The following is a 24,096-nucleotide window of genomic DNA, read 5'->3' on the forward strand; positions in this document are numbered from 1 at the left end:
GTCAAATCTGATATGGCATGACATGAATTGATATCTCTCCCCTTTGCTACCAAATTTGACAGCACCTTTAGATTTTTTTAATTAATTATTAAATGCTTTTTATTAATTTTTTTTATTGGTTTAAAGCATTATCTTTTTGTTTCTTTTCATTCCCAATGAAAAGAAAATACATATGAATTATTATTTTATGTTTAAAATTTGGTAATTGTTATTGGCACTCCAAAAATCTTATTTTACACTCCAAATTTTCTATATTTAGAAAGAAAAATACACTTATGAGAAGTGTAAAATGAGATTTTTGAAGTGCCAATAACACTTCCCTAAAATTTGACATATCGATTGGAGAGCAAAAGTTTAAAATAAGACTAAGTGCCACGTAAGCCTTCAAATTTAAATTTTAATCTCCAAAAGTTTAAAATATGCCTAAGTGCCACGTAATCCTTCAAATTTAAATTTTAAGTTTAAAATTTGACACCTCATTTGAAAATAGTTATAATTCAAATTAAGCTTTGGAAAACTAATTAACAAAAGGTCCATTAACCTCTCTCCTCCCACAGGTCTAATAAAGTTTGACCTCTCAGCCCTATCCATATATGATTATCTCTTTGTTTACTATAATAGTATTGACCTAAGAGTAACGCTAGAAAGACTAAATGATGTGTTATTAATATGAATAAGTACATTTATCAATGTTTAAGTAATAAATCAATCATCAACTTCCATGTCCTTTAGTTTAAAAATTTTATCTTCAAATTTAATCTTCCTAACATTACCCATTGACCTAAAGATACAATTAAAATGTCACAAAGGCGGGCGGAAATGGATTTACACTAAACACACAATAGGTATGTGTTGGTCATGTGATCGACAAAATATCTCACTTAAAAAGTTTGAATTTTTTTTGGTGCGCTACGCGCATTGTTTTTGGGATTCGACAAGAATCTGCATCCGTCACTACTAATTGTGCCTCCCTTGGCCGAACTTTCTAGCTTCGCCATAAATACATATATACTTATCACCGAATTTCCCCTTCATAATATAGCTTAGATGGATTAAAGTACTCTATCAAAGTTCGGGTTCAACTTCTCGCTTTTAATATCGGTGGTACAGAAACAATCATATTAAAGTACGCGTTTGATTATGCACAACACTTCACCATACACGCTTTCTTCTGCATAGTCTAAGTAGTATAAACGTGCTGGTCAGATAACAATAATCAATATATACTGCTGTACTTTATAATATATGCCCTCCTACTTCCCATACACTCTTATTCTCTTTTATTTGTGCAGTCACAGTTAAGCTATGTTAATATTTTATATTACTATTGTTTTTTATCTTATTATCTTTATAAAAAAATCAATATAAAATGTTGATATGGCTTAACTGTGACCGCACAAAATAAGAATAAATGAGAGTATATGTAAAGTGAAAGGACAGAGAAGCCGGGTCAATAAACATATCTATTTATAGCAGCCTACCCATCAGAAGAATTGTGGAAGCAAGAATATGTTTAAATATGTGGCTCTGATTGTAGAGGGAGATGGAGGGAGAAAACTTTTGTCTGGTCACGGGTTTGAAGGAAAATTTTGGATGTTTGGTTACAATGATAGCAAAGGTTTTTTAAGAAAATTAAAGGAAATTGTTATTAGTTATCCAAAAATCTCATTCTACATTCATCACAAGTGTTTTTTTCTTTTTAATTATAAAAAAATTAGAGTGTAAAATGAGATATGGAGTGTCATAACACTTCCCAAATTAAAATGACAGGTTTTTTAATATTATTGGACCACTGGTACAAAACGAGTAAAATTGAACATTGACTAATCAGTAACTGTATATTATAATTCGACATATCTATATGGAATAATATTTGGCTATCAAAGGATGAGTAGAAGTTTCTACTTAAAACTGTTCGTTATCTATTCATAGAATTTCGTGCTTATGGTCGAATATTTTCATATTATAAATCACTCTATAAAAATCGTCTCCGCAAAAAAATCAATTAAAACTAAAGGCGTTGAGTCATCTAATTATATAAAATAGATGAACGAAATTTGTAAAAGCATTACAAACGGTCTATATATTTCTGCAATGGATTAACTAAACGACCTTAGTTTTAATTCATTTTTGCGGAGATAATTTTTACAAAGTAATTCATAATATGAACAGTTCTGATCATAAACACAAAGTTTTGTATTTTAAACACGAAAAATTTTGAATACGAATCCTTACTCATTTTTTAATACCCAAACATTATTGCTTTATTAATGCGTCAAACTTTTTTAGTTCAAGTAGGTTGGTTTATTGAATTTCAATCAACTACTTCACTAATGTTATGACTACTATTGGAGCCAGAGCTGATAATTAAAAGTCTCCAGACAAATTCAGACTGGAATTGTTTGGTGGTCTTTCAACTCTGAAATGTTTATTAGAAGTAGGTTCAGTTATATCGATATAATATTGTCTAACTTTCGATGGTCACATCTTCTAGTATATTTACTATTATGGTAATTGATAAACCTTCGATCTCAAAATATCATTGCATCTTACTCATTACGTGACATTAATAGTCATGAAAGTACCTAATAAAAGTGAAGGATAATTTTTATCATTGAGAGGAAAACAGTCCGGATCGCTAGTAAGGCCCCGAGTGTAACTCCAAGTGGAGGAGTCACTCAATATATCTCTCTTCTCCATATTTTTTTTTCTCTTAATTCACAGCGATATGGGATTTATCTTAGTGAGTACCTTAATTGATGTTCCACTATAAAATTAATTGCCAATATGAGAGTTGCTATATTCTAGGTTATACCATAAAACTAATTGACAATATGAGAAGTAATCCAACTCCTTAAGTATATGCAGAATCTCTTTTTTCCCGATGTAGATTTCACTTTCAAGATTGTGTCAGCTTAAAAGGATCTTATATCTAATTTCTTGACTAACCATTTAATTCATAGCTCCCAAAGTGGAGATGAAATTGACTTACTCCTAACATCTGCATTCATCCAGCATTCATCCATGCTAATAAATAAAAGATTAGGGAAGTTGAGAGATTGAAATATATAACCTATTGTCATTTTTTTAAATAAAAATAATAATAATAATAACAAAAAGCCTTGTTCTTTCACACAGACTTTATTTACGTTGAATTATTTTATTTTCAGTTTAAAGCGGTTGACAATGGGTGGGGAATTCATTTATAAATGTCAAAATATGGGTCATAGCTGAGCCATGGATAGAATTGAAAATGTTGGTGGGTAGCTAGTGTAAAATTCAAGGCTTCACCAAAGGAGGCTGCCGAGCTGCGTTGGAAGTATATAAACGCAAACTCAAACTTTCACATTTGCCATAAAAAACTTGGGAGCAGATTCTTCTCTTCTGACAAATCGCAGTTGCTGCCATCTGTGTCCAGTGTCCACACATGCACTCAAATTATAACAAAATCATTGAAAAGGAGGACAAGTACGTATACTTAGCAATTATATATTTCAAAAGCTTACTCTAAATCTCTGGTAATCCTCACTACTGAGCTAACCCTAGTGGCTTAAATATTTTAATCCCTTGTTCTGAAAGGTAAATAGATCAAACAAAGCATATGTATAGGTTTCTTTAGTCGTATTAAAAGAAGACAACAATCGTCTTTAAACAAAGTTAAAATAAAATGACAACAAATCAAAGAATTAAACAACTTATGATTTGGTCGATTTTTTGCATGAATAAATCTTAGGGTAAATTACATTTTACCCCCTCAAGTTTGGGCTCGATTTCAATTCCTTACAACATCTTTAAAACATTTCAATTTCATACATTTACAATCATTTTATTTTAATTTCAATCATCCGTTATATTTTCCATCCATTGTTCCGTTAAGAGCTGACGTGGCTGCCAAATTTGTGCCACGTGGCAACAAAATAATTTTTTATACATTTTAAAATAATATAATAATTTAACCTACTTATAAAAATTTAAAAAAAAAAAAACCCATCTTCTTCCCGAGCCCTTCCCCTTCCCTACCACCCAAACACCACATCCCACCCCATCCCCACCTCCCTCGCAACCCTCCACCCCACCCAAAACCAAATGGTCTCCTGCCTCATCACCCCCACCCCCTTTCTCCCTCCCCGAACCGGAACAAAACCCATTTCAAATAAACCTAATCGAATGCGCCATTAACCCTCAATGGCAATGCCTACAAATACTCCAGATGCAGATGCAGTGCGGTGGGCTAAACGTCAGCATCGGTGCCCATCCTGCCGAAGGTGATGTAGTGGCGGATTGCGGATGCGAGGCCCAGCATTGCGGAGCCAATGGAGGTGAGGCAGACGGCGGCTCTATGGGATCTAGGTGTGAGTTCTTCTGGGCATCGGGCATGGAGAGAAAAGGGAGATCGCAAAAAGCCTGAAAGGGTTCTCAGATTGCCTTCGCCAGTCTGGCCGATGCCCAGCATGTCCCAGCCTGCTAGGATTTCGGGGTGAATGTGGCGGCATAGTCGGGGTTAGGATTTATGGATATTTCGATTTGGAGGTTAGGGGTGGAGGGTGCGGCAATTGCGGCAGGAATAAGGTTTTTTGAGGGTTTTGGGGATTTGGGGGCCCAAGGTTTGAAGAGAGGGAACTCGACGGCATAGATCGGTTGGGGGAGGTGAACTGAGTGGAGGAGAGGGGTGGGGCGTTGCGGGGAAGGGATGCGTTTCTGCATTTTTTTTTTTCTTTTATAAACTCTTCTTTAATTAATTATTGTTTAATGTATAAAAAAAAGTATTTTTTTCGCCACGTGGCACAAATTTGGTAGTCACGTGGCACAAATGTGACTGCCACGTCAGCTCTTAATGGAACAATGGATGGAAAATGTAACAGATGTATGAAATTGAAATAAAATGATAGTAAATGTATGAAATTGAAATGTTTTAAAAATATTGTGAGGAATTGAAATCAAGCCCAAACCTGAGAGGGTAAAATGTAATTTACCCTAAATTTTAATAAGAACTTAATAGCACAACAAGCCTCCCTAAAATCAAACATGTAATCACTCGTAAATCATCTGTATCAAATTAAATTGTCTATTTATTTACAAACAATCACTAATTCTAAAAAATTTGGACATCACACATGAGAGAAATCGAACCTAGCTGGAATGATTGAGTTTAGATACTTAAAGCTCACGCAGCACTATTCGTTCTTGCCACTTGGCCAACCAATCAAAATTCAAATGTTATCTTGAACTTCTCTGGATCTGCTGGTCCTATATACATAATTTGACTACCGGAAAAAAAAGCTGCTTGATAAACATGGCGCCGGGATATCTGATCACATACATATTGGAAAAATATGCGTAGCAATATAGCTCGAGCATGCACACGTAGACGTGTGTGTGTGTGTGTGTGCACAGACACTAGTTGTCATTTGCATTCATTCACATGGACCCCCGCTCCCCTCTTTTTATTCACTCCTCTCTCCTCCCTAACCACCTCAAATAGACCCAACCCTACTTAATTTTCCCACCGCTAGCTTTCCTTTCATACAGTGGCCAATATTTATTACTTAGATAGTTGGAGCATTAGTTTTTAAATTTTAAAACTTTGATTTCTGGACTAAAAATTCATGACTATTGATTGTTGAATTTGTCAAAATATGAAGTAATAATCTTTGGGGTAATTTCGAGCATTACTAGAACTTATGTCTCTTATTTTCTCCTTAAAACCATATAAATTTAACAAAATTTCAAAGCTTGTTACTCAAAATGATCATTTCTCACATTATGACAAGTTTAGAAATCAATACCCCTAAATTTTTAATTCAGAAACCAAAACTCCATTAAACCAAAATTTGAAGACGAGTATCAATTTTCTCTTTATTATTCTCTCTCCCCTCCTCTCTTTCTATATAAAGGCTATTTTCTTATTTCTCTATCCCATCTCTCTCATCTCTTTCTTGAGTTTCTGAGTCTCTGGAAGACCTCTGAGTTGGGTTTGTATTTTGGAATTTTGATATGGAGAGCCAGTACATTGGGAGCACTAGTGGGATGGAACAGCAGAAGGAAGTGAAGATAGCAAACCAAAGAGGAGGTGGGACACGTGAGTCGATTCTGAGGATTTTGGCCTTGGTGCTAACTCTTACGGCTTCTATTGTCCTTGGAGTCGGTAAGCAAACCGAAATTGTATCGATAAAGCTCATCCCAACCTTGCCTCCTATTGATGTTCCTGCTACGGCTAAGTGGCATTACTTATCTGCTTTTGTGTAAGCGCTCTCTCTCTCTCTCTCTCTCTCTCTCTCTCTCTCTCTCTCTCTCTCTCTCTCTCTCTCTCTCTCTCTCTCTCTCTCTCTCTCTCTCGACAAGTTTTAATAGTAAATTAAACTTAAAAACACCCCGACAACTCTTAAGTTTTATACAAAATTACTTCAAAAGCTTAATTGAAGAATAAATAAATAAATTATTGTCGTCAAATTTTCATGCTCTAATCGATCCCTATTGGAGTTTGCAAGGTTTCCTCTATAAGTGTAATGTTATGGGAAACTTACATGTGAATGTCCACATATATAAATACATTACCAAGCAATCTATGGATTTTGTGGATAACATATGTGCGTCATAGTCATTGAGTTCAATATAATGGGTAGGAAAATCCTTTGATGCATCACTTGTATTCTTTGATCAACCTTCAAGTTATGTTAGACATTTATGTTACCAAACTGTTAATCGGGTAGACCTTAATTAGGTGAAGTTTTGTTTAAATAGGTGGTCCAAAGTAAGAGCTTATGTTATGTTAGACAATCTTGTATGTTATGTGTAAACTAAGGTAAAATCTTCTTTGTATATGTAATTAGCAGTATACGTTATGTTTCGTAATGTAATATATTGTGTTGTCAAATTGAAAATTCCATCTTTAACTATGTGAAATTTTATTTATTTATGTGATCCAAATTAACAGCATCAAACATAATGTACGAGATATCTATCAACGTAGAGCAAGAGAGCAATACCATACATTATTCAATTTGATATGGTTACTTTTCCACATGGTGTTACTAATGTAGTGAACACATGCATTTATATATATATTTATTTTTTGTAAAACAAGAGCTCAATCCATACAAATTGAGGCTTATGCGGAAATCATAAACGGAGTGATGCTAGATCTACCGTTTATTTTGTGTGATTTCTCTAATAGGGTAAACTTAGCAAAACAAGTGAATTTCTTCTCTATTAGAGAAATGGTACGAATAGATGGTGAGAATATAATTTTTGTCATAAACGAGGTATTTTCTCAGATCAAACAGAACACGAGTCATAGATGAAGATTGATATAGTGGAAGATAATCTTTGCTTCAAAGTTATACCTAACTCATATGGCTCACTCACTCAGTCCATTGCCATGCCTTATCTCAATAAAACTCTCCGCTACATTTCTCCTGAATTTGAGTACATATAATTCTCTATGCAAATCAAACAACTTACATGACACGATTATATCGTCATGTGACGTCTCTTGCTAATAAAATGAGGTTATAACAAACACTCATATTTATCTTTTTTTCGATGTCACCGTAGCAATGTACATGTGTTATATAAGTTTTTCACCTATGCAAGACGCTAGTAAAATTACAATATGATAATATTCTTCTTCACATGTACATGGAGGTATCAAGTCACGAGAAGACTTTACAAGTCCCCCCTAAGTACGGAATCCTCCCTGGTCCCTTGTCATTAGTACTATTGTCATTATCAAATTATTGTGACAGGAAAATTAAGTTGAAGAAAAAGTCTAATCACTTAATTAATAACCTCAACCACTTTCGCTCGCAAATATTCAATCAGCTAGCTAGCATGGTTCTGGATACCTCAGTCTAGACTAGTATACTTGTATCCTTAATTACCTACGCGTGTTATTTCTTGACTAAATTTTTTTTTTATAATTATTTTGCTAATTCTGCAGTAATTGTTTAAGCAACTAATTTTACCAAGATTGAATATGTGCTAGGTACCTTGTGGTAGCAGATGCCATAGCATGCACATATGCAGCATTTTCCCTAGTCCTTTCTTTTGCGAATCGGGGCACGAAGAATAAGTTAGGGCTGGTGATCATCGTGCTCGATCTGTCAATGGTGGCGTTGCTCTTTTCCGCCATTGGATCTGCCGGGGCAATTGGCCTAATGGGGTATCAAGGGAATACACATGTGCAGTGGAACAAGGTCTGCAACGTTTTCGGAAAATTCTGCCACCAAGTCGCAGCCTCCACCGCCCTGTCCTTCCTTGGATCTTTGGCATTCTTCTTCCTAGTTGTGCTTGCTGTTCTAGGCCTTAGCAGGAGGTCTATGTAGAATAATCGTCTGCTCGGAACCCTCTAATTTACAATGCCTGTAGAAGTAGAACGTAATTTTTATTGTTCATGTTGTCAAGTACGTACTAGCCAGTTTGGGGTGTGTGTGCACGCATAATAATGTAATTCGATTCCATCTTTACTACTCCATATAATTTATATCCTGTCCAAATGATCTTTGCCAATATTTCTGAAAGTACTATTGCTAAGAGTTGTTTTCCATAGATTTCTGATATTTAGAACAAAAGAGGAAATAGCAAGGAAACAAAAAGGTCATACAAGGCTCTATACAAATTATCCACTTTTTTTTTTAACATTTCATTAATTGAATTTTATTTGTTGATTAGGGCGAAGTTCTGTAAAAACCCAGCCTTTTTTAAATACGCGAAAAGCGCTTTTAGAGTTTAATTAGGTTAACCCCGAATAAGTTTGACTTCCTTCCATTCTAACCAAAAAATCGAACGAGTATGCGACACTTAATTTGAAGACTAATTTCAAATTGAAACACTAATTGGAGTAGGTTAATTGAAGTATTTAGTTGAAGTATGAGAACTTATTTATGGCAAGTTGAGAAATGAAGGAGATGGGTTGCCTGCTCAAACCGAGAGCACCTGCTTGTTCCCAACAAAGTGGGACAAGACTGATCAGGACAACCGAAATCCAAGTTACCGACATCTGCAAGGTTCCTCTCAGTCTCTTTAAATGCAGACTTGTCATGTGAAAAAAGTTCCCCTTGTTGATCCATCCGGAAGCAAACACATTGACAACAGCTGATGCGAGTCCGGAAGCGCACACGTCAACAACTTCACATTGAACAAACATACGAAAAAGGAATAAGACGCAAGGAGCCCTTACCGCTCAAAGAACACTTTTCAATAATAATATTCCAAAAGTCGCCTCGTTTGGCAGCTTGAACTGTACTGACTATTTCAATATGAAAGTACTTACTTTCTTGTGTCCATCGAAGGCATGTACTTGGGTACGTGGGGTGCCTATAGAGAAAGTCACTATGTACTCTCCTTTTTCGGGCAATAATTTAGAAGACGTCTCCTGATTCCAGTCTGAGGATAGAAAGGCGGTGATGAGGGAGTGCATGCAATTAAGGCACAAGAAAGAACAATAGGCAGCTGCTTGTAAACTCTCCTTTTTCATGTAAGATGTACTCTACATCCATTCGCCCACGCATGTGAGAAATATTTCCAAATTTATGCATTTACAGTTAGATCTCATACACAAGGGCTAATGACTGGAACTATCGAGATTGTAGCAATCAGTACTCCAATGTGTAAAACATGGGAAAATATACTCTCCTCTCCCCCGTCAGGAAGAAGAGTTCGTAAGTTAGATTCACGCACATTGAGTTCAGACCAAAGAAAAGAAGAGAATCTCTTTAAATTGGAAAGCGGGGAGATGGTCTTCACGTTTCTAAGATGTTCTAATAGCATGTTTAAATTTGAAAATTATTACTAAGAAATTTCGAACTATCCTCTTGCTCAAAAGATCTAGTTAGTACTGATTTGGTACTGATGTGCTTTTGAAAAAAGTGGGTATCAAAAAAAGCTATGAGCTTTTTTGTGTTTGGTAAACTTTCAACTTTAGCTTTTTTCACAGTTTTGGGTGAAAAAAAAACCAAAAAATAGAAGCAACAAAAGCTAGCTTTGAAAAATCAGTTTTTTTTGCTTCCACTGCTTCTGCACAAACCTAACTTGCAAAAGGCGCTGAGTCCTTTAATGAAACTTTCAAATACCCAAAATGGCCTTAAACAATTAAATAAAGTACACATAATACCAACTGGAAGACGTCGTCGATTTCAATTGGGAGATTGTCCTCGTTGACTCCGCCACAACGTCATTCACTCCCAACTTCAACAATCACCGTTATTGACCTTGGATTCCATACCCTACGACATCGTTTATATCCCTGTCCTTTCACTCATCTCTTGTTCGTCCTCTCTCACTCCCACACTGACAAAATTACGTCGAGAAACACTATCATCTTTTCCAGCGATAACCAGACTCGGATTCAGATTCGGTTTTGGCATTGCTGACTTGCCCTACTTTCCCATATTGCACTGCTTACAGGAGACTAATCTTCGTATTTCTGCAAATTAAGAAAGCCCAGATTGCTTAGACGGAGAAAATGATGAAGAAAAATGTAGTGAGACAGGAGAGAGATTGAGGAACAACCCATCAAAGATGGCATAATCACGGCGTTGGTGCCTTCGTAATCCATAGAGATGAAAATAAAAAAGAAGACGGCGCAGAAAAAATAAAAACTGAGAAAATTGGGGTAGTGGGGTAGTGGGGGAAACTTCTAGAGAGATTTTTTTGGTTTTTGGAAAAATCTAGTCAATGCAGATGGTGAAAAGAAAGGAAGAAGACTCTAAAGAGAGTATTAATAAATAAAATTATTATTCTTTATTTTTTGTCAAATATAAATAAAATTATTCTTATTTTACATTTAATATCATACTCATTTTTGTCATTTGACATAGTTATAGCAGCTTTATATAAAAGTTTACCAAACACCCTTACACTTTAAAAAAATAAAAAAAATAAAAATAAAAAAGGTTTAATAAACACTCAACTGCTTTATTTTATAGCTATTTATTCTCACAGCACAGCAGAAATAATTTTTTAAAAAAGCACAGCAATACCAAACTAGCCCAAGTGCTAGAGAGAGTATAAAATTAAACTAACATTCGGAAAATATCCCTCCATATCACAACAACCAAAACCACGTTTCAACATGAACACGTTAGAAATGATACAAAAGCACTAGTATAATCAAATCCAATCAAATGACCTGCAAAACAAAATTTGTTATAATCTAACGCACCATTGAGAAAGCTGGGAGTGCCTTTGTAAAGAGGGCGGGTTATTGGAATGCTCATCAACCATGGCAGAAAAACATGGTTCTCTCTCTTTTACAGGATACGAACGGCATGTACAGCTTCAGATTTTCAGTCTCTACCCTCCGAAGTTCAATAAAGAATACCTTCTTTGCTGGTTAGGTCATCAATGTTTACGCTCACTTGTAAGCCCGTGTTTGATAGGGAACTAACCATTGTAGGGATATCAGAGATCAAAGATGTAGCTAAGGCCTGGACATGGGAACAACCACGTAAACTTGAGTTCTCAAACGGACAATTGAACAACCATAGCTGCATAGGTATTTAATTTTCTTTTTTTTTCAAAAACAACCGCATAAATGGCATACCCTTCTGTCCTCTTCCTTCTGGCGCCTAATAACCTCTAAGGGCCACTCACTAACTAACTTTTCAAGCCCAACCACGATACTGGACTTCTTTGTATCAGGTAAAATCTGGCATAGAGAAATCCCAATGGCCTCAGCAAATAGGAAAACATAATATTAGATCATTGGAAACATGTTTGACCAAATTTGTGTCCCCTGTAGCTAACAATGGAACTCAAACTTCATGAAAAACCAGTGTAGGAACTATTCCCTCTTTGTATGTCAAACATATATCAGTGGGTGGACAGATATATAAAAGTTCAATTCGATTCAACCTATGCTTTTCAAATCAACAGAGGGAATTTGTAGTATTGCTTAAATATGTTACAGTTCCCCAAAAGGCTCAGATTTAAATTAGGCATCAAAACCTCGAAAGTTCTTTTTTGTCCCTGTGATAAGTATAAAGTATGAGTATGTTAAGGAACCAAACCTGATTTAGAACTTGAATGATGGAAGCAGCTTCCTCGGGCTTACATTCTAACAGAAAACCCTGCAATGAATTGAAAAAATTAAAATTAAAAAGCATAGGTTAGTTGGTTGAAACTTGAAACTAATTACTCAAACGACTCAACCCAGACAAAGCTCTAACTGGAGATGCTGAGCCAAAGCTCTACCTTAAGTTCTCTTTATTTTATTTTATTTTATTTTCTTATTAAGAAAAGAGGGGTTTCGAACTTAAGGCTTCTTCCAAAATTGGAAAAGAAATACCAAATGGACCAAGAGCTAGTTGATTCTAGTTTCTTAGAATCCATTTAACCAGTACAAGACTGAATCAAATGGCTATAACCAGGTTTGAGTGGTTCTCTTCCATATATGGTTGTAGAATCCTCCATCTTCAGTCCATTGCTTAACTGGACCCATCTATAAGTCGTTTTAACAAATAGGTATCGAACTTTTGCGTTGGGGTGTGTGTGTATGTAAGGTTCAAATTCAATACCTTAGCACATGAAAGTCCACTTGCAACAGTATGCTGCTTCATCAATTCAGATCTTAGTTTCTCTGCTTTCCACAATGATTCAACATCTCCTGCAAATGAGAAACTAGAAATTCTTTAAATAAAAATTAAATACCAGGAAACGGGAGAATATTCATGTGAAGTAAAAGAAAGCATAACCTAAAGTACTGGCATGGCTGAGGATAACAATAGAAAAAGAACATTATTGGGTGTAATACAATATCAGAGAACTGTGATTTTGTGGAGACCTATTTTAGCAGCAAATTCCATCCATAGATCAAAAGCAGTTTGACGTAGCTTTACTCCAGCTTTGACAAACCTTTTTGAGTACTTAGACATCAACTGCCAATTATCAGTATTGTAACAAATGCTGCAAACGGTCAACCCAAAACAGATTTAGGATCTTATTAAGAACAATTAAAAAACTAAAAACAAAACCCTACAAAAAGCTATGACCTTTTGTAATGATTATCTTATTTCACAGCAATTGTTTGTAAAGAAGAAGAGCATTACTGAGGCAATCCTAGTTTATAACCTAGATACCTGAAAACAATATCTGCTGTACCAGGTTGCAATGGTAGGCCATTCCTCTTCAAAAGTTTCATTACTTCCACCATAAGTTTAGAATCATTGCGTTCTTTAGCATACAACTGCATCCAATTTACAGCTAGAAATTATTGCATACAAAGATGAAGTACAAGAGAAACCCAAACAGTCAAAGCGCAATTTCACTGGTACCAGTAAATGGTGTGCAGATCCGATGCTAGGAGCCAATCCATACACGTTATGTTTCCACAAGGCCTTCTTTCCTGTAATGTAAGATACATGCATGGGTTTCCCAAAAGTGTAGACCTAGCAATAACTCTAACTTGAGGCCTAAGAATCAGATTAATAGCATACCATAGTCAAGAGCTCCCACACGAACACACGCCTTAGTAACCTCTCGGCAGAGATTGCAATTAAAATCGGAATGGATGCGAAGATTTGACAGTCTCTGCAATCAGAACCAAATCATACAACTGTCAACAGAAACAAATTACACTTCACTCAGAAGATGCGAGCTAAAAATTTAGGAACTAACAAATCTTCGAAGGTTCTGCAAGATGTCAAATAGAAGCTTAATATCTCCTTCCTTTTTGCAATTTTCAATCAATGACCATAACCAAGCATTAGGGGGCATCGATCGTTTAATATTAACAGACTGCAACATCTTATCAGACAGCTCCTTCACAGCCTCTGCACCCAACGAGCAAAGCAAATATCACCAAATGAACTTAAATAACAATCTTAACCAACTCCTGCCAAAGCAAAACTACAACCTGTGGAACCACCTTGGATGGTACTCGCTTCAGAAGAAAACGGCGCTCTCAACATCATCACTGCACAAGTTGAATGTTGTTCCATCAGCAAAAGATGACCGCGAGTACTGCCTACATAATTCAGCATCTCAAGTTATCGATTTCATCACGTAGAATTAGTTTGTTTGTTTGTTTAGTTCACTAAGAAAAATGACCCAACAATAGACTATTATTTCATAACTTGAGCTTTTCTGTTCTTTTCATTCCTCAGATTTCTTAGCAACCAAGCAGAATATAAACTATTAAAACAAAATCCAAATACAAGAAATTAACAAAAATGGTCAACAAAAAATAAATTTTACTCCTTTTAAGCTCAGATTTCCTCAGTTCCACCAAAAAGGTTCATCTTTGATTTTCCAGATATTTTCTCGGCTACCAAACAGAAGATAATGCACTAAAATTTCAATGAAAAACATAAAAGAATTGAATTTTCAAGTGAGAATTAGATGAGCAAATGCTGAGATTACCGGAGAACAAGGCCGTTTGGGAAGAGCCGGCGCCGAGGTTCCGCCATTGGAGAGAAGAGAGTGGAGCTTCGGCGACTCGGGCATCGGGAGAGAGAAATTGGTCGGTGGATTTGATACAAATGGGAGATTTGAAAGCTCTGGAGAGCCTGCGAGTATTGGAGATCACTTGCATGGCTTTGGAGGACCGAGTCGAGGCCGAGTTGGAGCTCTGATTGAACTCGGCGAGTTTTTATAGAGAGAGAGAGAGAGAGAGAGAGAGAGAGAGAGAGAGAGAGAGAGAGAGAGAGCGCGCGCTAAAGCCCAGATGCTGAACGATCAGGGTTTAGAGGGAAGAGGGCGGAAGAGAGAGGAGCATGTATTTGTGCAACGGCGGTGCATATAGTTGTTTCTGTGGAGCTTCGCATGTTGCTACTTGCTATATACGTATAGGAGACGGGAACATCCGATAAAATTGAAACAATTCAAAGAATGCACGTATAGAGACTTATTATTAGTATTAAATGAACTTATTTCATGTAAATCATTCTTTTCTCATAAGAGAGATTAATATCATAATAAACTGTAATGTGTAATGTAATGTACAGTCGTGTTTTCTTAGACTCATGATTCAAAAAAAATTGTAATCACCCATTGTTCCGTTGTAATGTAACGATACTTGGCAATTTAACTTTTGTTATTAAACTCTCTCATCCGCTGTTGAATTAAAGATCGAACGATGACCTATCTCAATTCTCTTAAACAATAGGATCTAAAATAACGGGACACACACAATGTGAGAGAGAAAACGACTCTATATCAGCCTTGACCTGCCACTTGCAAACCAACACCCCAGAAGTGAATGCTCGCAAGTTCGTTAAGACCATTCACTCTTGTGTAAAAATGGAATAGTTGCTACACAAAGTAAGGCAATGTGAAGAGATGAAAGCAAGATGGGCATGGTTATTATCATGTGGCAAACCTTTCATTAGTCCATAAACCATTCCCTTGAATTACAGTACATATAATGTTTACATCAACCCAATACTCACCAGTCACCACACCTGGGTTTCAACTTTTAACCATATAAATCGGAAGAAGAAGAAGAATGGCCTGGAAAGAGTTCGATGGGCGCGTTTCAACATTACAATCATTTGAATCACAAAGCAATGGTACAGAATCAATTGGAGGATAACAATCAAGTTCCCATTTACGTTGTTCATTAATCATACAAGCTTTCACTGCGACTACCAGACTCGATGATATCATTGAGGAAGAACTGGTGGGGCAATCGTGCGTGTGTTGTATGAGTTGCAGTGGTTGCATTTCTGCCCAATAATGTGGAAATAGACTTCGGTAGTGTCGTTGCAGTCATTGCACAGGATCCATACCTGTGAATTAACATTGCTTCTTAGACTTGTACTGGTAAATAGTTCCGAATTCGTGAGGCATAATGTTACATGGGAATGGATATTCAGGAGTTTACACCAGAGAGGCCTTTTTTTTCATAAACAGGCCTGAACATGGACAAAAGTACGCACCTTCTTATACCGGTAATCCTCAGGCATAACAGTTGCTTCTATCTGGCAGTGTGCAAATGTCAACTAATTAGTATGAACTCTTCATTTTCATCACATAACCGAGATAACTAAAGAACCAACACAAAATGTGAATTAACTGCAACACACGTTGCACTTTAACTTGAGAAGCCTACCTCCTCATCTATTCTCTTCCAGGTTTTGGACATGTCAATCACCGACTTGGAGCATATCGGACAACAATATCTGAATCGTTTAACCAGATTGAGTTAGGAATCAAGTAATCATCTTTTGCATGGAAAACTAACGAAATTAAAGTCATGCCGCTTACTTGTCACGCTTCATCATTTCATTATAACATTCGCAGTGCATTGTGTGCCCGCATTTCATTACAGTAGTGTCTTTCAGTGAGTCAAAAAGGAACTACAGAACACAATATGTTTGAATATTTACTGTTAGTTCGGGCACGGCAAGGGTTTCCTATTATTGTATAACTACAACGGACATTTCAACACAAACCTCGTAACAAATAGGGCAGTGATGCTGCATTGAGTTCTCCACACACAAGTGATTATCACGTAAGCCATTTGAATAGCAAGAACCTGAAAGAATATAAAGCATCATTATGTTCTGAACTCTTACCAGAACATTAATGTTACAAAGTAAAAACTTGTTCCCCATCCATCACAGTTTCCAAAACTCAAAAGCAAAATTCCCATTGAACTGGAAAAGATTTTTCGCGAAGCAAGATGAATAGCTGATTTTTAAGCACAAAAAACTCACCCTAATAGAAAGGAGAAACTTCCCATAGAAAATAAAATCTAATACGGTATGGTATGGTAGTTATAATATATCAACAAATTAAAACAAAGCAATCACTTAATTTGTAGTTCACAGAAGATAATGGGAAGTGCACACATATCACAATTTTAGGAACAGCCAGGACCCATCCTTAATGCAAGAAAACAGCTCACATTCGATGAATAGACGACCTAAATTTTTTCTCTTGCACTCAATCTATGCATAAGATGCTATAAATGAGAGCACAGTTCAAACCAAATGCGGGGTACAAGTACGAGGTAAAGTGCAGGGCAACAATGTGCATTCAGTTCCACAATTTAATTCCTAAAAATGAGAATCTGTCATAGAATCAGAACGATGTTTAATCAAAGATTGGTGGTATCTAAACCCAACATTGGATTTCCAAAACTTAAATTAGCACCAGACCTCGATCGCAAGGGACAGATCTCAGTAAACCAAAAGGTGAAACTAAAAAGTACAGATTTCATTGATCCAAAGAATAACTGATAGCAAGAAGTTCATTAAAGAAGGGAAGTTTCCAATTTCAGAAACAAAATTGCCATAATGGTTGTAAGCACGTACCACATTTCTTGCAGTGATAAAATTTGTCACGACCCCCGATTCTGTTTTAGGTATGAAAAGTCAGATACAGAAATTCCATTGCCACGAAATTATATGACAAAAATCAGCCATATAGAAGAAGGAAATAAACTCTGACATTGTACTAACCTGCAGATCCCACAATCATTACAATGAAATTGTTCTTTCGTGGTCTGCAACACATAAAAGGAAAGCTTACTTCAATGAGGAGGAAACCAACAACATTATATACAGATCACAAACCAACTATCGAATCTGAATCTAGTTATTTTCGAGATAAAGTTTGATAAATCAATGAAGCCAAAATAACAGACTTTTAACTAAGTATTTTCTCTTCAAAAATCCAGGTACGATAATTAAATTTGAGATTGAAGTTAGCTTACATCATCATCATAGAATTTGCAAATGTCACAGAAATATTCCCCCATACTGACGCCGCAGTTTGTACAAACTCGTGCAACCTAAAACCGACATAGATGATTAGATATTCAAGAAGATCAGAACCAAGACAACATTTTTCTTTGTTCCATCATTTAATTTTGATTAGAACCAACATAGTAAGAAGTAAGAACACAAACCGGCTGCTCTGTGTCACAAACCGAACAAACAACCTGAAACAGCAACACAAATAAACACAATGAGAATACTTAGGAAAGTAAAGACAGAAATTATAAATGAATAACGTCACATACAAAGCTCGAATCTCCTCCTCGTAAATTAGAGTAATTTAGAACATCACTTTGTCAAACCAAAAAAAACATAAATTACAAAAAGAGAGTATGATATAATGTCACGTACTTGTTTCACATCGTAGCGAACGAGCTCATGACGATCAAAGGGGTTGCTCAACATGCTCTGAGAAAATCAAACAAACCCAGATGAATTAACAGGTAGATATATATTACAGACCAATCACCAATGTCACGATTTGAAATTTGACATGCTTTTTCACAGTTAAACGTGACCAATACCGTGGCTTCGTTGTGACAATGGCGACAAGGATAGATCTCGTTGCAGCACGGAGCTCGAATCTGGCATCTTCTTCTGTAATGCTTGCATCTGCAGAAAGAAAAACAAGAACAAAAACCCAGAAACAATCAGCCATAAAAACGAAAACCCAATTCATATTTCTCGCAGAAATTCGAGGAAGAAGAAGGGGAAGGGCGGAATGGCAAATTACCCATAACCCATCTTCCCAAAGTCGAGACGTTCATTGGCTGAGCCTTCCATGAGAGTTGGAAGAGGAGGAATCGCAGAAGGGAAGGCTTAAAGAATGAATGAAAGTTTCCCGATTTGGGAAGGATGGGTTGGCTCTGTTTGTCCGAGTCCTCAATTTGAAAAGAGCCCGAGCCATCACGTAAAGTAAAGGGGTCCCCTTTCCATTAAAATAGTCAATATTTTCTGGTTTTTGAAGAATTAAGCTGTAAAATAATGGAAAATAATAGAGTTTTGCGGGAAAAGATTTAATATTGTTTTTGGCAACGGCCATGTTTGCATTTGCGGCTACCCACTTGGACAGACAGATATGAGAGAGGGAGAGAGGGAGAGAGAGAGGATAAGGTCGGGTTGGCAGTTGCTGGTGGCCGTTGATAGGGAAAAGGACAGGCGCCGTGAGATTGGCGAATCGGATTGCAGAGAATGAGAGGCAGCAGGCTTACCAAAACAAGAGCAATCCTGTCCTCCCCCTAGTCCTCTCCTGCGGGCATTTTAACAAACACCTGCCAGGCATCGTTATATCACCCCCAGTCTCCCTGTTTTCCCTTTTTGTAAATCTTTGATTCATTTACTAAATGTTTGACTATACTCAACATCTATTACTTCTGTGCATGTCACACGCCAAAACACAATAAATAAAATTTACCAAAGACGTCATAGCTTGGAGAGTTTGATAACAGAAAGGGATCCCTTTCATTCTTTCACAATTGCCTTGATATAGACGCAAGAAATAAGTTATCATTTTATGTAGCTTTCCTCCCCATGCTTGTTTGTCTCCCACGCTACTTTGAGTCAATATATTTATTTCTTATCCTAGGACTTTGTTATATTGTATTATCAAATTGTCAATCTAGCGCCATACGTTAAAACAATAATTCACGTCCACCAAAGAAAACTAAAAACTTTAGGTTGCGTTCTGTTGGCAGCAAAAGAGACTTGGAAATGAGAAGTTAATTCATTTTCAATGTTTGGTAAGTCCAGGCTTATAAAAACTGTAATTAATGATGAGAAAATGGAGAGGAAAAACGAACCCTCGACCACGATAGGTTTTTTCTTTTCGCCTTCTTATCTCAACGTATGTTCATTATTTTAAATATATATATATATATATGAGGTGGAGATGACATGACATCACATTCACGTGCATCTTGAGATTTAAGGGAAATCGAAACTGCTTATTTCTTGTACATTACCGAGTTCTTGTTGCCCTACTTGTTGTATTTTGCCCATGTATTTAATCTTGTTTAATGATGATATACAGGGGTCTGTGCAATGGATGTTAGCGAAACCTGAGATGCATGCAACATTCAAGCTGGATTTCTGGCATTACGGTCCCCAAAAGATTGCAGCTCCTTTTCAAATGTGTGGCAGAGGAGAGATTTTTTCGATCCGGGATACAAATCGGATACCTTACGTGTTATAATATAAGCAAAGAGAGCATATATTTTTCATGTTCCTTCATTTGTATTATGATAAATAGTATATTGTTTTATGTTTTAACTTCACTGAAAAATCTCTCGTAAGGAATGACAGTGAAAAGTGGGAAAATTTGTAGTATGTACATGTGTACAACATACACTGAGACTTGTAGTCTTTGAGGTTTCATCTATTAGATCGTAGGCAGAAAATCTAACCAGTTGTATGTCATTACAGTCTGCGATCACGGTCTGCATCTCTCTTCAGTTCAAATGCGTGGGAGATGGGAGTGGGGAGTGGGGATTGGGGGTACTTATGGCAGTCTCACTTCAAATGTGTATTTACATACAAATATCAAGTAATATCATGATTCGTGCTGTGCAAATACATAAACGTCTTCTGATTCTAATGAAATTGTGCAGGGATGGTCTTTCAGTTATACCCATTAAAATGATCAATTTAGGTTATGACAAAATATTATAGAGCGAGCTCGAATAAGTGAATAGTGTTGTATTAAGTTACTTACTATTTAACATTTGAGTTCTTCCTTTACATAAAACAATGGTCAGAGCATCTTCAAGAGTTTAAATTTTTGCTAAGTTAGGTATTGAACAGCGTTGAAAAACTATTATAGTTAGTGAGTTTAACTTTACATCTTCAACAACAATCTCTATTTTAATAAATTTAATATTTTATGAATTTTCCAAGAGAGTGAGAAAGAGTTGAATGGTGGAGTTTTGATATTTAGCAAATGTTAAAGGGTGGTGCTATCCACATATCCTATTTACCTTTTGCACACTTCTTCTCAATTTTCCGGCGTCAAATCAAATGAATTGAGGATGATTAAACCTCATAAATTAACAAAAGGTGTGTGAAATGTAGAAACACCATATTAATCAAATTCCAACTAGAATTAAAGGACAAATTTGATGTGTCTAACATTGTTCTATATATTTTTAATTTTTTATCACCATTTCTCATGGACAACGTGTGACAGCCGGTTCCGAATTATTCGTACTGTAGGTGTGAAATGACGATTTTACCCTTGGTAGTTATTTGTCATTTTGAGGTGATTGTTTTGTGGTTTTGTTGGTTGCATCTGGACCACACACTCACCACATCTATATCATCTTCTTCTCCTGTGTCTCTCTCTGTCTCGAACACACACTCTCTCTCTCATTCTCACTTGTACGAACGGGGTTCAAAACCCTTGCAAACGTTGTAGATCGAAGTGGAAAATGGTACCTTCGTGTTCGTGAGGATCATACGAGTTCAACCATACCAAATTCAAGTAAGGAATCCTTCGATTTCACGTCGAACCAGGAATCTCCGATTTGGTCACTGTTCATGCACACGTGAATTATTGACTTTCAGGGAATTTGAAGCTTATAGGAAGCTTAGTGAGGTCCTTAGGAAGCTCATGGTGGTTCGTTGAGTGGAATTGGACGTCGGGATCGTGAGTTGCAAGTTTGGCCGATTTTTCTTGAATTTTTCCGGCGAGATCCTGTGATCTTTGAGGTTTCAAACAGGTATAACGTTGTTCTTCTCATCTCCAACTTTCCATTTATGCAAATTTCATAGAAATTGGTGAAGAAACGAGTGAGAACGAAGGATTTGAAAATTTTCCAGGTTTCCGGCGACCGGCGTTTCGCCGGAGAAGAAAGCGGTATATTCCGTCAGTTTTGGATTGACGCTGTCAGTTAGATTTAACGGAATCCGTTAGGGTTTAACAGAATATTCCTGACGGCGTTAACTGACACCGTCAGTGTGACTGGCACGTGGCCGCGCGTAAGGCCGTGCCCTCGCCGGCGCGTGGGGTCTCGGAAAATTATTTTAAAAATATGGGGATGTTCGTGAGGTTGAGTAGGTCACGTTGGTATATCTAAACATCCCATTTGAGCATTTTATGAGAAGTTATTACCTAGTTTTGGTTATGTGCTTTAAATTGACGTTTTTATAGTTGTTTCGCATATAGGTGAGACATATCCTGAGGACGAGCGCAGTCACTCGAGGCAAGGGGGTTACGACCCTTCTACATATCAATGAGTGGGCTTTTGGTTTTCCGTATATACTTATATACTTGTGGTTTTTCCCAGAAAATGAAATTGAATGTTTATATGTTTTAAATGTCATGCATAACATTTGCCGATTTATTTATGCATTAGTAGTTGCATATATGTATGTTTAGTCCTGCGGACGCACAGTTAAGTGCCAGGTAAGTTTATGGATTATAATTGTGAATTAGTGGTTATGTGAGATACATAGAGAGCTCATAACCTGCACCCCCGGTGTTAGTGTTCCCACCCAGAGTAGGGCACAGTCCTTCACGTGATGTTCACCTCCCGCACCACACGCTCATCTTGGATCCAAGTTAAGTGCACAGTCCTGTCGTACAGACCACTATGGGTGGTTCCGACTCGTAGGTGACCCGCGATTATTCACCCAGTCTTCAAGTGATCGTAGCACTTGAGCGTATTTATTTACACCCAGTCCTGTCGTACAGACCACTTTAGGTGGTTCCGACTCGTGTGCAGGTATAGTTAATGAGTTGGATATTTGAGTTCTAGATTCAGCCGTACAGGTCACATTAGGTGACTCCGGTTGACATGTTACTTGCATTGATTGACATTACCTGGGTTACTTACATTTTATGTGGAGGCATTCGACATGGCATATTTCTGGACATGTTTTCGATATATGTGTATATTCTATTTTCTGGGAAACTACACAGGTTTTACGGCGAGGGGTTATAACTTTTGATAATGAAATGATTTTGAAAAACTTTGTTTTTGCCCGCTCACATTTTCTGTTTTACGCCCCTCCAGGTTCTAGTTAGAAGCGCTTTGGTGGCTCACGAGGACTTGACGGTGGTTCTGACAGAACATCACAAATGTAGGATCACCTTTGGGTGTTGTGTAATTAGTATTCGTTCTTCTGGACTGCACTTAAGCTCTTTGTGCTCTGATTATGTTTATCACGCTTAGTCTCGTATTAGTGTGTTACCTTAACCAGTTTTTTTTTAGTAGTTTGGTTTTTTTTTATTCGTACTTTTATTATTATCTTTTGCTTCCGCACTATACACATGGCTACGTCACCCTCACATGACGGGCAGCACGCCTTGATTTTAATCGGGATGTGTCACAACGTCATCGTCTTCCCAACAACAGTTACCAATATAATTACTAATTAGGGTAGTTGTTGACTTGTTGCTATTTTTTTCTCTTATAATGCTTGCAGTTGCATTGAGTGTGTGCTGTCATCTTAATTCATCGACAATAAGCAATTTTCGACTAATGTTATTGGAGAATTTCCGCGCAATACCTTCAACACCACATCAAATAACTAACAATACCCATCTAATAATAAGGACATGTTGTCAATATATAAGATGGTGATTATAATAATTGTATTACATAAAACACAATATTAATCCACCTAATATAAGATGTGGTATTGATGTGTTGTTTGTCCCACATTGACCGTTTCATTTTCTCTTCATCACCTAGTTGTTATATAAAGAGGGCTTTGGGGAATTGAGAAGACATACCAAGATAAACAATTTTCTTAACTCTATAGAGAGGGGGAAAATCTCTTCACTCTTTTTCTCTCTTAATTCTTGTATGAGGTAAACAATAATGGATGAGAATTAGATGAGCTAATTGAGATGATGCCAACACTCTGTGGGTGATTGAGAGATGCAGGATTTCCATAGTAATTGTATTATATAAAACACAATATTAATCCACCCAATACAAGGTGTGTTATTCACATGTGTTTTTTGTTCTATCAATTGTTCATTTTCTCTTGAGAGATGTAGGATTTCTATAATAATTGCATTATATAAAACACAATATTAATTTACCTAATATAAGGTGTGTTATTCACATGTGTTTTTTGATCTACATCAATCGTTTCATTTTCTCTTGGTGTGTCTTCTCCCTTCCCCAAAGGAGAGGAGAAATGAAACGGTCAATGTGGGACAAAGAACACATATTAATAACACACCCTATATTGGATGGATTAAGAGCGTTTTATATAATGCAAATATTATATAAATCTTACATCTCACATTCATCCACATAGAGTATTGACATCATCTCAATTAGCTCATCTAATTCTCATATGTTACCATGGGAACTAAGAGAGAAAAAGATTACTAGAAGAGTGGAGAGAAAAGAGAAAAGAGAATTGT

At 36.6% G+C, this 24,096-nt stretch overlaps 3 protein-coding genes across 8 annotated transcripts; 1 reads left to right on the forward strand and 2 right to left on the reverse strand.

The window, feature by feature from the left end:
• Nucleotides 1-5,833: 5,833 nt before the first annotated feature.
• Nucleotides 5,834-8,510, forward strand: LOC137738083 (CASP-like protein 1E2). The gene is made up of 2 exons (XM_068477684.2): nucleotides 5,834-6,242; nucleotides 7,985-8,510. The coding sequence occupies exons 1-2, from the start codon at nucleotides 5,995-5,997 to the stop codon at nucleotides 8,322-8,324; spliced, it is 588 nt and encodes a 195-aa protein (XP_068333785.2). The 5' UTR covers nucleotides 5,834-5,994; the 3' UTR covers nucleotides 8,325-8,510.
• A 1,519-nt stretch (nucleotides 8,511-10,029) lies between these two features.
• On the reverse strand, nucleotides 10,030-14,830 carry LOC137737831 (uncharacterized). Of its 6 annotated transcripts, none has more exons than XR_011068844.2 (12): nucleotides 14,359-14,779; nucleotides 13,853-13,963; nucleotides 13,615-13,769; nucleotides 13,434-13,527; nucleotides 13,272-13,342; nucleotides 13,077-13,183; nucleotides 12,782-12,903; nucleotides 12,516-12,604; nucleotides 12,009-12,068; nucleotides 11,543-11,647; nucleotides 11,162-11,426; nucleotides 10,030-10,423 (listed from the first exon to the last, which is right to left on the reverse strand). XR_011068844.2 is itself a non-coding variant. In XM_068477399.2 (11 exons), the coding sequence occupies exons 1-11, from the start codon at nucleotides 14,528-14,530 to the stop codon at nucleotides 11,307-11,309; spliced, it is 1,155 nt and encodes a 384-aa protein (XP_068333500.2). In that variant the 5' UTR covers nucleotides 14,531-14,830; the 3' UTR covers nucleotides 10,977-11,306. The 6 variants fall into 6 exon arrangements, 4 of the variants coding, with proteins under 4 accessions (XP_068333500.2, XP_068333498.2, XP_068333499.2 ...); XR_015954990.1 differs by having other exon boundaries at nucleotides 13,865-13,963; nucleotides 14,359-14,747; XM_068477399.2 differs by lacking the exon at nucleotides 10,030-10,423 and having other exon boundaries at nucleotides 10,977-11,426; nucleotides 13,853-13,912; nucleotides 14,359-14,830.
• Nucleotides 14,831-15,277: 447 nt separating this feature from the next.
• On the reverse strand, nucleotides 15,278-19,268 carry LOC137737178 (E3 ubiquitin-protein ligase MIEL1). Its single transcript, XM_068476579.2, has 12 exons — nucleotides 18,454-19,268; nucleotides 18,245-18,332; nucleotides 18,072-18,128; nucleotides 17,852-17,884; nucleotides 17,657-17,734; nucleotides 17,403-17,446; nucleotides 17,256-17,296; nucleotides 16,392-16,474; nucleotides 16,204-16,295; nucleotides 16,049-16,118; nucleotides 15,876-15,917; nucleotides 15,278-15,725 (listed from the first exon to the last, which is right to left on the reverse strand). The coding sequence occupies exons 1-12, from the start codon at nucleotides 18,501-18,503 to the stop codon at nucleotides 15,600-15,602; spliced, it is 804 nt and encodes a 267-aa protein (XP_068332680.1). The 5' UTR covers nucleotides 18,504-19,268; the 3' UTR covers nucleotides 15,278-15,599.
• Nucleotides 19,269-24,096: the final 4,828 nt, after the last annotated feature.

This window comes from Pyrus communis, chromosome 13, assembly GCF_041283825.1.
Source record: "Pyrus communis isolate YQ-2024b chromosome 13, ASM4128382v1, whole genome shotgun sequence".
In the NCBI taxonomy this organism is placed as follows: Eukaryota; Viridiplantae; Streptophyta; class Magnoliopsida; order Rosales; family Rosaceae; genus Pyrus; species Pyrus communis.